Source organism: Lissotriton helveticus, chromosome 3_1 (genome assembly GCF_964261635.1).
Source record: "Lissotriton helveticus chromosome 3_1, aLisHel1.1, whole genome shotgun sequence".
In the NCBI taxonomy this organism is placed as follows: domain Eukaryota; kingdom Metazoa; phylum Chordata; class Amphibia; order Caudata; family Salamandridae; genus Lissotriton; species Lissotriton helveticus.
Window position 1 is genome coordinate 44520028 of NC_136061.1, and position 17212 is coordinate 44537239.

General features: G+C 45.2%; 1 protein-coding gene across 5 annotated transcripts in view; it reads left to right on the forward strand.

Annotated features, from left to right (window-relative positions):
- The window catches only part of ABCB6 (ATP binding cassette subfamily B member 6 (LAN blood group)), a 306484-nt gene that overhangs the window by 267170 nt on the left and 22102 nt on the right, over nt 1–17212 (forward strand). For all 5 annotated transcript variants that reach the window (XM_078679195.1, XM_078679194.1, XM_078679196.1 and 2 more), the window contains one exon: nt 16594–16768. In XM_078679195.1, the coding sequence (XP_078535321.1) occupies nt 16594–16768 (175 nt within the window). The remainder of the gene's footprint in view (nt 1–16593; nt 16769–17212) is intronic.

Below are 17212 nucleotides of genomic sequence, written 5' to 3' on the forward strand. Positions count from 1 at the left end.
ATTAACACTGGTTTGGAAGTTCTATCAGGCAAGGGAAGGGTAGAAAGATTATACGTTCTTTTGCATGCATCACTATTTATTTACCAGCTATGCCCTGACAGGCGATTAAAATTCACTCCCTTCAAAACGTGTGCAAGGGAGGGTGTTTGTCCTGCTGCAACTAAAATGGCCTCATAACTGTGTCACTCTATACCCAAAACCATGTATCTGTTTCAATCCGCGTCTACCACGATGACAATCTTGGTGTGAGCCCCTCTCTGATATATAACTACATACATTAGGGATTTTGGGTGGCCCTGCGCATCTTTTTGATTCAGTGTGGTACGCTGGAGGCGGTTGGGTATAGTTCATTTAACCAGATGCAGCTATATTCATGGCCACTAGAATTGTGCGATTCTGCCGCTGCTGCTTTTTTTTTTGCATATTTATGGATTTGACGCATTTGCCACATAATCTCTCATCTACTGCATAATCTGCAGATTTAAAAAAAAATAGTTTCTAGCTCAAACGGATTAAAAGTTACTAAAAATGTGGCAACCTGTGTGCGCGCGTTGTGGAAGGCCCTTCACAGAGGTTAACTGGTCTGCCTTCAGTTGCTTATTTTTGTATTTCATTGTTAAAAATGTACTAATGAGGTGGAATCATTATCCAGATAGTATTACCATGTGTAAAAATCACAAAACAATCAAGTAATACTATCACAAATGTGCCGCCTAATTTGCCTTTTCTTGCCGCATAATTTAGTCAACACAGCCACATAATTTGGTGCTCCCCTGCTGCACGATTCTAGTGGCCCTGGGCTGTATATAAAAAGACACATAGACCTGTAAATAATTGTTTTACTGATTCTGGTACAGTTTGTTGTCGCATGTAGCTCCATAGCTAGTCCTAGTATTTCATGGGCCCAGTCATTAAATTATTGACATGGTAAATCAGGGGGTTGAACAACCCTAAGAAGAAGTGGTTGGTTCTGGCATACCTGGAGAGGCACAAGGTAGATCTACCCTTTCACAAACGACAAACCTTAACCGAAGCACAACCCCGACCGTTGCAGAAAAATGGGGCCAATATTGATATTACACAACGTACAGCTGATTACATCAACATTATTTATACATCACACAGTTAACTTGAAGCGGGCTCGTATCCACTCTGAGGCACAAGATAGCCTGCTGGCGGTTATGGGCTCACAAATGATCCCCAGTTTTGACTCGCCTGGGTTTATTTTTAAATCGACTGTCCCTATGTAGGAAACATAATGCTCTCAATATGATATTGGAGTGATTTTAACCTCGCATGTGACCCTACAATGGACTGTTCAGTTCTGTTCTGTTCAAGTTAATTTATTTGGTTTAGTTCTCCACAGAGAACCACAAATATTCAGTACATAATATAAAATTGTAAACAGTTATGTTAAAAAGAAAGGTTTTCATTCTACTACAAAGTTAAAATAGGTTTTACAAATTTGCATAGATTGTAACAGATGAACACATTTGGCGGAGCTTTACATAGTATGATCAATTCCTGCACAGAGTTAATTCTACATTTTGTGTAAATTGGTCGTAAGAACCTTTTTCTTGCCTTTACCACTGTCACGTTTGGGCATGTGAACAACAAATGTTCCAAGTCCTGCTCCCCACCATCGCACAGGTTACAGATAGTGCTTGATTTTTCTTTTGGTAGCCACCTATATGTAACTGTTTTTACAGGAAGTATCCCAAATCGGAGCAGCACTATCAATCTCCTGACCCCATGCTTTAAATTAAAATTAATATACTGTTGTGTTTTCTTAAAGACTATAGATTCTGCGAACTTTTTATATAAAGACAACTTAGTGCAATGCCGAGAGTTAAGTTCAAAACTGAGTCTTGGAGTAAAATGCTTTAAAAAGAGCTTCAGCTGAGCAGGTGTCCATGACTGTAACAAATTAATAATAACATTGGATAACTTAAAAGCAGTTTAAACATTCCTTGAGAATACATGTTTCGGAGATTCTTTTTCAAATGTTTCTATTTTAAGTAGAGATCGAAGCGTTCCTTCTTCCGCATGGAGGAGGTTGTATGCCCATCTAATGATATTGGCAATTCCTCTAGCATAGGAGCTGGGTAATGAGAACTCGAGGCGGAGAGCTTGCACTGGTACAGCCTGAGACAGCTTTGTTAGCTTCCGTAAGATCTTCCCTTCATTTAGATCTAGAAAGTTCCATTGGCTTATTGGGATGTATTCAAGAGCGTATGACAGCACTGGTGGAATCTTGGCGCTGTATACCTGAAGCAGAGAAGAAAAGTGTCTTTGTCCAGTTGCAGCATATAAGCGAGAAAGTGCTCCCACATGAACGTCAGATTTACGAATCAAGATCTGAGTATGGAGCCTATTTTGTAGAGACTAGGTGAAAATTCGACCTAGATAGGTATATTCATTTGCCCCTTCCAACACTTTTCCCCCTAGAGACCAGCTAAATTTGGTACTCTGTTTCTTTCCTGAAAACAGAACTATTTTTGTTTTCGTGATGTTCGGTATTTAATAGTTTTCCTCCGTATAGTTGTGGAGTGCTTGGAGGCTTCTTTGCAGACCAAATGGTGTTAGGTCTAAAATGATAACGCCGTCTGCATACATCATGGTGTGAATTTTGTGGAAGGCAATTTTAGGTGGAAAATTGCATATCTGTTTAAAATATTCGGGCATGTCGCTAAGGTAAAGGGAGAACAGTAGGGGAGCAAGAAGGCATCCTTGCCTAAGGGCGTTTGGAGTCAGGATAGGGCTTGTGAGACCCTTTTCCCTCCCCATTTGGACCTGACACCAAGTCCCGGAATGTAATGATGTTATTATATGAAGTAATTTGTCCGGGATACCCATTTTGTTGAGCTTTCTCCATAGTGTTCCTCTATCCACTCTATCGAATGCGGTGGTAAAGTCAATGAAGGCAGCATACACAACCTGGGATTTAAGAGCCACTTATTTGTCTAAGATGGTTTGCAACACCGCAATATTGTCAATGGCCGAGTGCTTTGGTGTAAATCCGGCTTGATATAGGCGGATTAGTCCAGAAGAAAAGGCCCAGTCCTTAAGATGGTCTAATACTGCTGCTGTGAAAATCTTTCCTGTTGCATCTAGAAGGGCTATCTGCCTGTACTCTTTTTGTGTATAGGTATTACAATGCTCCCCTTCCAAGATTTGGGGATTTTCCCGGTGGTGAAGATATGGTTAAACAGGGGAGATAGCATCTTGCTCCATTCTTTGGGATTGCATTGGAGGACCTTAATCGGAATTTGGTCAGAACCCGTTGCTCCCGTTGTTCTTGCCCTTTTTATAAATACCTCAATTGACAGGGGACTAGGAGCTCCGTTATTTGAAGATTTTCCTTCGGGATTTCTAGCCAAATTATTGGTTATTTCTGAATTGGAATTTAGTTTATATAGATTGGCAAAGTATGATTCCCATTCTGTCGGAGGCACCGGGATAGCTTGTAATGCTTTTTTCGTGCCTGTTTCTTTAGCGATTATATTCCAATAGGCACGTTGGTTTTTTTGTGTTGCTGCTATCCGCATATCTACCCAGTTTTTATCCTGGGTCATTGTCTTATTTTTTGCTCTTTCTCTCCTGCGTTGATTTTTCAATTTGTTGATTTCTAGCTGTTTGGATATTGAGTATTCTAGAAACTGCGATCTTATCAATTTATTTAATTGTTTTGTTATAGTAGCTAATTTTGGTTTATAGTATTTATTCTTTGTTGTTCCCCATTGGTTTAAGTTTTCCTGTAGTTTTTGTAATAAACTTTTGATAGCCATTTCGAAATTTGTTATCGGATTAGTAGAGTAAATTATTTGCAATAGTTGTGTTGTATTGATTATGGTGATCATTTTATTGAGTGTTGCTGAATTCCATTGAATCCGTCTTTGGGCCTGATTTACCAAGACTGTGCTATGAATATACATAATATGGCTTGACGAGGGAAGTTGTGTCTTCCACTCAGTATTTGCTTGTAGGATAGCATGTTCACTGCCATGAACAAATTTAATTTTGAGATGTAAAACTGTTCCAAACAGATCCGAGGTACAAATCATGTAGTCCAAGAGTGAGGAACTACAGTTCCCTTGTCTTGTGTTTGAGGCAGGAATGTCTCCTTCTACATTACCATTTAGTATTATTCCACTTAACGATGGTAGTGAGGCTACTAAAATGTTCCCTCTTTTATCCGCTTTGTTTTCTTTAGGGAATAGTGGAATGGAGAATCCCAGGGCCTCTTGTTTGTACCAATTTGCCCATTTTTCAAGTACCTCATTCGCCCATGATGAAAAGTGATGGATAACCTTGTCCTTCTACTATTTGTTCGATATCTTCTAGAATTTCTAAAGCGAGTACATCCATTTTTGCTCCCCGGGGATATAAACATTACAAATTATTAGATCTTCTAGAGCTTCTAGAGAGTTTATCCCAAACTTAATCTTGATACATTGATAATTCTTTGAGTTAGTTGGAATTATTTCTTGGGCACAATTGTAATCTTCATTAAGCAAAATCGCTATCCCACCTTTCGCATGACCCCGATCAACCTGCTCGGCAGGAGTATCATATACGTAATATTTTTCTTGTACGAAATTTGATGTAGACCAGGTTTCTTGCAGGGCCACTATCGCTGGACTGTTTTTTGTTATTTCAGTCATCTTATCTTGAGTTTTCCCAGCAATATTCCAAGAACGGATAGTCAAGCCTGTGCTAAACGGAAGATTTGTTATCCTTAATTTGTTTGTTACTGTTCAGTGTCTCCGAGATCCAGGCCCATGAGTAATCCCTCGTTGTTATTTCCCTTTTAGGAGTATTTCTTTCCAGATTCCTCTGACACCATTCTCTTTGGAGACCAATATATTTTCTGCATAGTGGACTGGGGGGTTGTTCATGATATTAAGGCTTTGATTCAGTCGCTGCGTTTTAGAGGATTCTTCTGTTATTTGTTTCTTTTGGGCTTTGTGATTTGATACTGGGGTCAAATCGTAGCCATATTTGTGGAGAATCTCACTCTCCTTTAATATAATTCCGGTATCACTGGAGACCAGAATTCGACCATTGCTGTTGTTGTATTAGTTTCTTCCGGGAACGTAACTAGTTTTATTTCATTTCTCTCTAGGGAGTGTAACGGCTGGATCTTTCGAAGCAGACTGATAATTCGGTCGCGGTTAAGTGGAGTTTCAGCTGAAGGGAATAGTTCAGTAATTTCCAGGTGGCTTGGTCTGATCTCCTCTACTTGTGGGTTAATTTTCTCGATGGTAAAAGATCTTTTAGGGATATCTTTAATACCAGCATCGTGGGTCCGTGATCTACTAATAAAACATTTTTTGCCTTTGGATTACGTTTGTTAAGTTGGATAGAATCGACTCTTTGTATTTTCACAGGTGACTTCTGCTCTTTTACCTTCGGGTTCTGAGGCGTTCCTGCCTTTTCCTATTTATCTAGTGAACGGATTGGTGAAGGGGAGATATTCTGGAATCTTGTTATACGGGTTTTCTTTTTCTCTATCCTTCTTAACGCCTTTCTCCTTTTCGATTTAATCTTCTTTTGTTTTCTTTTGCTATTTGTAATATCTGTGTCCTGTATTGCATTATTGGACAACTCAGTATCAGCAGTTGCTTTAGAGTGTGAAATTGCCAGACTGCTCCAATTCAGTTGAGGTTTGATTTTTTTTTTTGTAAAAATTGGATAAAATGCTACAGGCGGTTGGTGAGTCTCTAATTTGTTTTCCTCCTTGAAGAGTTTTCTGAGTGAATATATCTGGTTATGATCCTGTTTGCCCTTTAGTTCCTTAGACAATTTCCTTCCAGTTTGAGTTGCGATTACTTTCTGTAGTGGGGAAATAATAATCCACATTTGTAAAGCGCACAATCACCCGTAAGGGTCTCTAGGCGCTGGGGGCCGTCGGGAAGATTAAGCGAGCTATTGCCCAGAGTCACATGGTGCTGGGCTAACCTATCGCCGGAGCCGGGGATCGAACCCTGATCCCCAGATTCCAGCGTCCGTCGCCCTGGCCGCGGCGCCACACCTCTCCCCTTTTATTATTTCAACTTTTGGCTTGGGAGTATTTTACATTTTACATTTACAACAAACACCTGCTATTAATGTTGATTTTAATTGCTCTTTCTTACTTTAGATATTTCTGATAGATACATCTGCCGTGTGGATTCCTCACCTTGTGAATATCCCCTTGCGTCAGCAACATTCGGAAATTCTTTTTGTAGCCTCGCGCTGACGTGGACTCGGACGTCATAGAGACACGACATCGCTCGCGACTCCGCTGACGTCACCGACGCCTATAACAGGCCCATGCCGGCGTGATGACATCAGTTCCCTTTTTTCCGCGTCGTCGACGCTAACGGTTTCGGGATACTCTGTAGCTTTACTGGTGACTTTGTTACTATTTTTCTTAGATTCTCCATTCTCTGCCCTTCTTATTCGATTGTCATGTCGACAAAGAAAACAGGTTTTAAGCCTTGTAGAGAATGTGGAAAGATGATGTCAGTTACGGACCCACACCAAGACTGCATTTGGTGTCTGAGCTCTGACCACGACGTGGATGGGTGTTCGTCGTGTCAGAAAATGAATCCGAAGGCTCTACGAGAAAGGGAGTCAAAACTTCTTGTGGCTAAGCTGAAGGCGAGTAAAGTTAGAAGATCTTCAAAACACTCGAAGAGATCGAAGTCGAGATCCAGGTCGGGATCTCGTGAGGCGTCGGTCTCGAAGTCTTCATCTGATCATGCTTCTGGCTCTCGTAAAAAACATAAGAGGAGGAGACATGAGTCCCGACGTCATTCGGATGATAGGTCTGGCTCAAGATCGAAATCTCCCAAGAAAATGAAGTCGAAGGTAATCCCTCCACAAGTGTCGGATCAGGAAGGTGAGGCCTCACCTTCAGAGTCGCTAGTCCATTCTCCGACTCCGGTTCCGGATCCGACTCCGGCTCCGTCTCCGGCTCCATCTTCGAATCCGGAGGACGCCGATGGAGTTCCTGTTGAAGAGGAGACTTCGAATCCTGTTAATGTAACAGATTCTAATCTGCCTCGAGGTCATCCTGAGCATCCACCATTTCCAGCTCCAGGTCAGGACCCTTCTGCGTTTCTAAACGCGATGTATGGTGTTTTCTCAAGATCATGGCACCCCTCTGGATCACCTTCGGGTCCCATGGGTCCAATGGCTTTTAATTTGGGTGTACCTCACTCATATGCTCCGGCACCTTTCATGCCGTATATGCCAGCCCCGACCCCGCTGTGGCAGTACCAGGCTCCACCGAGGTCGACGCCGATATCGACGCCGGCTCGACCGAAGTCGACGACTCCGGCTCCGGCGTCGCCGGCTCCAAGCAAGTTTATGGAACATCCTTCCAAGCCTTCGGATTCGATTCCGACGTCGGCTCCGGCGCCGTCGGATTCGACATAGGATCCGGCTGCACTTCGAGTTAAACTGAGGTCTAGGAGAGAGGCTCAACGTCTCCTAGATGAGCAGAGATTTTGTGAGTCTCATTCAGACTTGGAAGAAGGTGAGCTGGATGGGAATTATTTCGAGGACCTGGCAGAGGCGAGTGGTCTTGAATTTTCTCCAGAATGGGCTTTACCTTCGGGACCTGATACACCCTCTAGAGATGTTCAGCCATACCACGTTGTTATGAAGAAGGCAGCAGGACTTTTAGGTTTGACTTTACCTACTGTCGAATTTAAGTCGAATTTACTGACTGAGGTTCTTCATTCTCCGAACTCAGCGGTGGAACCTTTACTACCATTTAATGATGCTTTAACGGAGCCCATTATGGAAGTATGGAAGAAACCTTTTTCTGCTCCTGCAGTTTCAAAAAGTGTGGCTAGGAGGTATAGAGTGGCTCCTGAAGATCCTGCCTTCTTGTCATCTCACCCTTCTCCTGAGAGCTTGGTGATTCAGGTGGCTTGTTCTAAGAAGTCGGTTGGTGCTTTTCCGCAGGTGCCTGGCGACAAAGAGGCCAGGAATCAGGATCAAGTCGCCAAAAAGACTTTTTCTTCTGCTAGTATGGCATTAAAATCATCTAATGCCACTTGCCTTATGGGTAGATATGTACATGCACTTATGGACTCTATGCGTTCATTGATCCCTAAGGTTCCGGAGGATAGCAGAAAAGACTTTGAGGAAGTTTTATCTGACTCTCAAGCGGCAGCCCGTCAGGTCATCCAAAGCGGCCTCGATACTGCTGATTCTGTGGCAAGAATCATGGGCACGGCGGTTGCCACAAGGCGTTCGGCTTGGTTGAAATCATCTGATTTTTCAGCTGATGTGCAGTCCGCTTTATTGGATTTGCCTTTCGATGGTGAAGGACTTTTTGGAAAAAAAGCGGACACGGCCTTGGAGAGATTCAAGGATAGCAGAGCAACCGCTAGATCTCTTGGCCTTCAGATCAGAGGTTCTACAACCAGGAAATTCAGAGGGTTTGGTCGCTCTTCCTTTCGTTCATATAGACAAGGTCAGCAGCAGCAGCAACAACAGCAGCAGCAGCAGCAAAATACCTTGTATAGGTCATACAGGGGAAAGCAGAGAGCACGTCCTCGAGGACATCAAGCCTCTTCCTCCTCCACCTCCTCCAACCCCCCCAGCCACGGAAAAGCAGCCCTAGATCCGCCATTCAGGATCATGTGGGTCCGGTGGGGGGTCGGCTTACCCACTTTCTACGGGATTGGGAATCGGTTACATCAGATCTTTGGGTTCTCAATCTCGTAGAAAATGGGTATGCCCTTCCCTTTCGGGAATTCCCTCCAAATTACCCTCCTTGTCAGGGATATTGCTCAGAGGAACACCTGTTACTCCTTCAGGAGGAAGTTCAAACTTTATTGAGAAAAGGTGCGATAGAGGTGGTCCCGGAGCAGGAAAGGGGTCAGGGATGCTACTCCCGGTATTTCCTGATACCCAAGAACGATGGCAGGCTTCGTCCAATCCTGGATCTCAGGAGAAATTCAAGATGCTCACCCTTGCTCAGGTTCTTCAGGCTCTGCTGGAAGAAGACTGGATGGTGTCGCTCGACTTGCAGGATGCGTATTTTCATATCCCAATCCTGAAGTTGCACAAGAAGTATCTCCGTTTTACGGTGGGATCGCAGCACTATCAGTTTGCGGTCCTTCCGTTTGGTCTTACTACAGCGCCTCGAGTCTTCACCAAGGTGATGGCAGTGGTGGCGGCGCATCTCAGAAGATCAGGGATTCCTGTATTCCCTTATTTGGACGACTGGCTGATCAAGGCAGAGTCGTCGGAGAGAGTGCTCCATCATCTGCAGGAGACAACCCAGTTGTTGTACAGGTTGGGTTTTTCGATAAATGTACCCAAGTCTCACCTGGTGCCCTCCCAGCGCAACCTGTTCATAGGTGCTGTACTGGACACAACTGTATGTCGTGCATTCCCTCCCCTTCAAAGGATTCACGACATACAGGAAATGATTCCTTTATTTTACAATGGAGCGGTCGTTCCAGTCCTGAAGGTCCTTCGCCTGCTCGGTCTGATGGCTTCATGCATTCTGTTGGTCAACCATGCACGCTGGCACATGAGGGCGCTCCAGTGGTGCCTCCGCAGGCAGTGGTATCAGCACAACGGAGATCTCAGGGAGTCAGTGAGGATCTCCGGAGAAGCTGCGGCGGATCTGTCTTGGTGGGGCGTGGAAGGCAACCTGTCTCAGGGGAAACCTTTTCAACTGCCTCCTCCGGTGGCCACAGTGATAACGGATGCATCCACTCTAGGGTGGGGTGCTCATCTGGGGGATCAGGAGGTCAAGGGTCTTTGGTCTCCAGAGGAAAGGTTGCTTCACATCAACCTTCTAGAATTGCGGGCGATACGTTTGGCGCTCAAGGCCTTCCTCCCTTCCCTTCGCGGTCGTTCAGTTCAAGTCCTGACGGACAACACGACCGCGATGTGGTATATCAACAAACAGGGAGGAGTGGGGTCGCAGTGTCTCTGCAGAGAGGCTCTGCGTCTCTGGTCCTGGGTTCAGGACCATCAGATTTGTCTGATGGCGAATCATCTGGCCGGGGTTCTGAACGTTCGTGCAGACAGTCTCAGTCGGCAGTTCTCTGCCGACCACGAGTGGAGGCTTCACCCGGAGGTGGTTCACGACATCTTTCGGATGTGGGGGACTCCTCGGGTGGACCTGTTTGCCACTCGCGAGAATGCTCACTGCCTGTCGTTCTGCAGTCTCCAGTTTCCGATTCAAGGAGCCTTGGGGGATGCGTTTCAGTTGAGTTGGGTAAATCAACTCCTTTACGCGTTTCCTCCCATACCTTTGATTCCTCGGGTTCTGAGGAAGATTCGCCTAGACCGGGCCCAAGTCATATTGGTCGCCCCGGACTGGCCAAGAAGGGTGTGGTATACAGATCTTCTCCACCTCTCCTCTCACCCGCCGCTCCGTCTCCATCTCAGGGCAGACCTCCTCTCTCAGATGGAGGGGCAGGTTCTACACCCCCACCTCCAGACATTACACATTCATGCCTGGAGATTGAACGGGGCAACCTGAATTCCTTTTCCCTTCCGCCTGACGTTGTGTATGTCATCTTGTCAGCCAGGCGTGACTCCACTAAGTCCATCTATTCTTATAGATGGTCAAAATTTGTCACGTGGTGTGGGGAGAAATCTATTGACCCTTTGAGAGCCCAATTGTCTGATGTTCTCCTGTTTGCCCTTTCTCTGGCGCAACAGGGGCTTGCTGTTGCCACAGTGAAGGGCTATCTTTCAGCGCTGTCGGCATTTCTCTGCTTGCCTGACCAGCCATCTCTTTTTAAATCTCCTGTAGTTTTAAGGTTTTTGAAGGGCCTCACAAATAAGTTCCCTCCTACTCCTTTTATTGTGCCTCAGTGGGACTTAAATCTTGTATTGACCTTTCTGATGGGTGCTCCCTTTGAGCCTCTTCACAAATGTCCTATGAGGCTTTTGACTCTTAAGACAGTCTTCCTCATTGCAATAACCTCGGCAAGGAGGGTAAGTGAGCTTCAAGCTCTTAGTTACAAGCCCCCTTTCTTGACCATTCATGCTGATCGAATGGTTCTTAGGACCAGGGCTGCTTTTCTGCCTAAGGTGGTATCTCCTTTCCACCTTGGTCAATCCATTACCCTCCTTACCTTTTATCCTCCCCCACACCCTTCCAAGGAGGAGGAGAGGTTGCACCGTCTGGACCCCAAAAGGGCGGTGTCCTTTTACTTGGACAGATCCAAGGACTTTCGTTTGGAAGACCAGCTCTTCATTGGGTTTGCTGGCTGCAAGAAAGGAAGAGCAGTCCATAAAAGAACTTTGTCAAGATGGATCGTCCTCTGTATAAAGATCTGCTACTCTTTGGCCGATAAGGAACCACCAGAGGGTATAAGGGCTCATTCTACAAGAGCTAAGTCTTCAACCTCAGCATTGGCTAGAGGTGTTCCTGTAGAGGATATTTGCAGAGCTGCGACTTGGGCCTCCCTCCACACTTTCGCGAAGCATTACTGCTTGGATTCCGAGGTGAGGAGGGATGGCCACTTTGCACGCTCTGTTCTCTAGGATTTCCTGGTCTAGAAGAGTGGACACCCTCCTCCGGGAGTGGGGACTTCTGTGGGACTCTATTCACAAGGTGAGGAATCCACACGGCAGATGTATCTATCAGAAGAACAAGTTACTTACCTTTGGTAACGCTTTTTCTGATAGATACAATATCTGCCTGTGGATTCCTCACAGACCCACCCGCCTCCCCGTTGTCCACTCTTCTCTACCAGAGTTTCTGTAATGTATTTATTTTATTGTCAAGGAGTTGTTTATTTCAAATGTTTTACTGCATTTGCTTCACACTGTGTGTGTTACCTTGATATTTGTACTGCGTATACTGTGTATATGTCTACTGTCATTGGTCCGTCCGTGTGCCTCGAAGGCACGGAAAAAAGGGCGGAACTGATGTCATCACGCCGGCGTGGGCTTATTGTAGGCGTCGGTGACGTCAGCGGAGTCGCGTGCGATGCCGTGTCTATGACGTCCAAGTCCACGTCGGCGCGAAGCTACAAAAAGGATTTCCGAATGTTGCTGACGCAAGGGGATATTCACAAAGTGGGGAATCCACAGGCAGATATTGTATCTACCAGAAAAAGCGTTACCAAATGTAAGTAACGTGTTCGTTAGTTCATTTATTTATTTTATAGTTTTATAGAATACTGTGTCACCTCCTGGAAACTTCAGAGGAATGAATTGTTGATGACTGCACAACGACCAGAGGATTAACACTTGTTTGGAAGTGGTATCGGGCAAGGGAAGGGTAGAAAGATTAAACATTCTTTTGCATGCATTAATGTTTATTTACCAGACATGCCCTGACTGGCGAATAAAATGTGTGCAAGGAAGGGTGTTTGTCCTGCTGCCAACCAAGATGGCCACCACATATCGGTGTCACTCTATACTCAAAACCATATATCTGTTTCAATCCGCAGCTACTGTGATGACCATCTTGGTGTTAGCCCCTCTCGGATATTTAAATGCATACATTGGTGATTTTGGATAGCTTAGCATGTCTGTTTGATTCAGTGTGGAAGGCTGGAGGCGGTTGGTTATAGTTTATTTAACTGAATGGAAGCATATTCACGGCTACTGAAATTGTGCGATTCTGCAGCTGCTGCTTATTTTAGCATAATTATGGAGAGGCACAAGGTAGATCTACCCTTTCCCAAACGACAAACCTTGACCCAAGCACAACCCCGACCGTTGCAGAAAAATGGGGCCAATATTGATATTACACAACGTACAGCTCATTACACCAACATTAGTTATACATCACACGGTTAACTTGAAGCGGGCTCGTATCCACTCTGAGGCACAAAATAGCCTGCTGGCGGTTATGGGCTCACAAATGATCCCCAGTTTTGACTCGCCAGTTTTTTCTTTTTAAATCGACTGTCCCTATGTAGGAAACATAATGCTCTCAATATGATATTGGAGTGATTTTAACCTCGCATGTGACCCTACAATGGACTGGCTGACAGCGTTGAGGGCAAGCTCTACGGGAGCGTCATTTACAAGCGGAAGATTATGGCCATGACTGGTATAGTAGATGTATGGGGGGAGCGGAATGATCATTCTCCCTATATTCCCTTTTCCGACTCCAGCATTGTTCGGCTCATGGTAAGAGCTATAGGGCGTTATTTTGAGTTTGATGGATGGATTACTTTCTCAAAACGTGGCAGCTATTCCATCTGCTGCACTACAAGTGCCACAGGCTCTAATGCACTTGTAATACAGTGCAACAGTTTCTAATGCACTTTTAATACAGTGCCACAGGCTCTCACACACTTGTACTACAGTCCCACACGCAATAATGTACTTGTAATACAGTGCAACAGGCTCTAATGCACTTGTAATACAGTGCCACAGGCTATAAGCCACATGTAATACAGTGCCACAGGCTATAAGGCACATGTAATACAGTGCCACAGGCTATAATGCACTTGTAATACAGTGCCACAGGCTATAACGCACTTGTGATAGTGCCACAGGCTGTAATGCAGTTGTAATACAGTGCCACAGGCTATAATGCACTTGTAATATAGTGCCACAGGCTATTATGCACTTGTAATGTGGCGGATGGGACCCCCGCTGTGTTCCTGATAAAATATCCCATCAGCCAAACTCTAAGACCCATAGTTCCTTTGGTTCTTAGTCACCAGTATTTACAGAGAACGCTCTCTGACCATTCGCCGGCGATGCTGGAGATTGAGTTCCCTGACTGTGCCGGCAGAGCCAAAACCATCTCTGGTGTTTCGCAGCACACTGAAGCCAAGCCACCATCAGACTAAAGACTAAACAAGTGTAAAAAAGAGAAAAAACAAAACAACAGGCCTTTTCCGTCTGTGCACCCAGGATCTGGAACCCTGAATCTGGAACACTGACCTACAAGGGCTAATACAGGCCCGCACAACCCCCTGCTGGAGCCGCTCAGTGTTGTACAAATTAAGACGGCCATAGAGGGAAAGGCACCTGGCTGTGATGGGCTGACTGCCAAATGTTATAAAGCATTCCAGAAGGAATTGGTGCCCTGTTCACTAAACTTACATATTGAGTGAGGGCAGGTCAGTAGTTTGCCACCAACCATGACTGAAGCAGTGCTGACGGCGCTCATGAGGCTAATCAAAGATAAGGACTGTTAAAATTACCACCATCTCTCTTAATTAAACCCCGACACCAAAATTCTGGCTTGTTTAGTCATCAACCGACTGACACCACAAATGGATAAGATGGTCCAACCGAACCAATTTGGGTTTGTGCCTGCAAGGCGACCGTGCACAACCAGAGAACCTTTTTCCCTCATGTCCATCAGAGAAGGCTAAACATTAGGGATGTGTCTGTATTTCTCAATGTCGAGATGGCTCTCCATTCACCTGAATGGTCATTTCAAATGGAGATTGAGTGGTGGCTAGTGCTGGGTCCATATGTCCTTGTAGTAGGAGTATTGCAAAGCTTTCACTGAGCTATTGTGCAGAGGATGCCGGGAACAGGGCGTGGAGGAGCAACCTCCGCCTTATAGGTTTCCCTGACTGTGTCGAAAGCTGCTGTACAAGATGGCAAAAAAACATTGACAAAGCCAACTAGCTCTACTATTTGGCGTTGTCAATGTTTTTTAAGGTCCCATGTTGTAAAGCAGCACAGCTGGGTTTAGTCTAGTGTGTACCAGTGTGCTGTGTATTAAACTAAAAGAGAAAGCTCTTGTTAAAACTTGTGACAATTAATAAGTGTGCATTACAACACAACGATGCCCAGGAGCACGAGAGGCAGGAACTGCATGGGAAGCGCAGTGGCATACATAACTCTTTGCAGTGTGCCTTCCTGGCCAGAGTGGCACACGCTGCTTGTGTAGCGCCCAGACACCCAGCTGCCAGAATGCAGGTACCCTAAAAGTCTGCAATTAAGGAGATTGGAGGGTCTTCTTGCAGAGAGACAGAGAGTGATTCCACATCCCTTGACCACTATGGACCCGGACTGCAAGTTTAAGCATTTTGGCTAAAGTGCCTCCTTTGTACATCGCTGGGGCTACCACCTGCAGAGACAGTGGGATTTTCTCTTCTCGGCAGTCTAAAAGAACCATAGTCAATAAGATAGGTTGTCTTTGGTGTCCCTGAACGTTAATCTGCTGTGAGGAACGAGGTTGGTTGGCTCAGCAGTGTAAGGTCCATTCGAACTAGTGGGCAAGAAAATTCTTCTTCTGCTTTAAAGCTTTACCCTTCCTGTACTCTTCCCCCCTGTGTACAACCTGAAACTGCATCCTGTACAGCAACTCGACCTCTCCACCTGCGCCCCAAGAACCCCACAGAGCCTGGTGCTTTCAGGTTCAAACATAAAATCCTAGTTTGAAACCTCAGTCAGTTAAATAGAAACCTACACTAAGGCATCTGTGCGCTCTACAGAGCCAGGAGCGACCAAGGAAACTTACAGAAGAATCTTGTGTTTTCTCACAACAAAGGGAAGGGCTCATGTTCTCAGACTGAGCTGGGGAGGGCACTTCACAGTGCAAGGGTGGGTTTCAAGAGAGTTCTTGCAGAACCAGAGATAATTTTATAGACCTCAAGTTAGCTTGCCTCCCTTTACCCCCATTCTTAATATCAGTTTCAGGGTTCTTCTTCTACAACATGCTTCCTTGATATGTCAGCTTGGACACCTGCGTCTTCATGTGGGTCCTTCCGTAGGGGTGAGCCTTCCGTTCCCTTTCCGAGTGTTATTGTGAGCTGTTCTCCTGGCGAATCATCGTACCTGTGCAGCCAGCTCTTGGAAGAAAGGTCTCTTTACATCCCCTCCTAAAATCTAAATAAACAGAGGGGACCAGGGGGGATTCAGCTTCACCGGACAGCATCCACAGGCCTTGAAGCAAATCCATCATGGAGGCGAAGTCCAGGTTTATTACTGTTGTGCCTTCTCTTTTCCTTCACTCCACTCATGGAATATTGTTGTAATCCAATAAAAGAAAGATTAGATCCAAGTTCCAAGAATTAGGAGTTTATTCAGAAGAGCACAGTACAGATGTCCACAGCAGAAACTCCTAGCAAGAATGAATCAAAACTCTATTCTAAATGATGCAACACAACAGTAAGACGTGAGCCATGGATTGAAAACATACACAGGGTTTAAAGGGAAATACACAATTAAAAGGGAAACATAGAATATAACAAATATCCTGTCGAAAGGATGTCCATAAAACAAGTGACCAGGAATGACCAGCAGTTTTGAGTCATTGCAAGGGGCTGTGATCCCCACTTGAACCATTCACTTTGTTCCATAAATCCATGCCAGTCATTTTTTGCAAAGGCCAAGATATAGTTAAGTATTTTTTTCTCATCTTTATTTGCAGAAATAAACAATCGGCTGCACCTTCACAATGCCAAACTCTGTACCTGTAACGAAATTACCCAACAAACCCAAATCTGCTACATCTACTCTCATGATGTAATAATTCTGGTGGCAGGGCTTTGGAAAGTAGGGTCTCTGTAATCCGATCCTCATCAGGGCAGCTGTGAGCTCCTTCCTCAAACTGTCCATCTCTGCCTGAATTTCTGCAACCACCACTAGCATGCCCATGCCAGAGATCTGACCATTCTTTCTCTCTTCTAGGTGAAACAAGCATCACTGCGCTCGCATATCGGGGTGGTGCCACAGGACACCGTGCTCTTCAATGACACCATCCGCAACAACATACGCTATGGGCGCGTGACTGCCTCCGATGAAGAGGTAGAGGAGGCCGCCCAGGCTGCTGACATACACGAGCGCATCGTTTCCTTCCGAGATGGTACGGCCAACATCTGATGTTCTCAGTCTGTGGTTGGTACATATGATCTCACAGTGACTGAGATTATGAGAGTGAGAATGTGTGTGTGAGTGAGAGTGAGTGACTGAGTAACTGAGTGAGTGTGTGAGTGTGTGTGTGTGAGTGAGTGAGTGTGAGTGAGTGTGAGTGAGAGTGAGTGTGAGTGTGTGTGTGCGTGAGTGTGTGCATGAGTGAGTGCGTGCATGCATGCGTGAGTGTGTGCGTGAGTCAGTGATTGAGATATAAGTGGAGGTGAGGTGCTCCGGGCTCATCCCATTTTCTGTAATTTAGGGTCTCTTTGGTGCTTCCACCTGTCTTGTTAAGTTTTAGTCACCACTTGAATAATCAACAGATCACTGTATGTAGTACATGTTTTACAGCCCTTAGTGCAGAAGAAGGGAGGGCTGAAGAGGACAGGGGTCTATC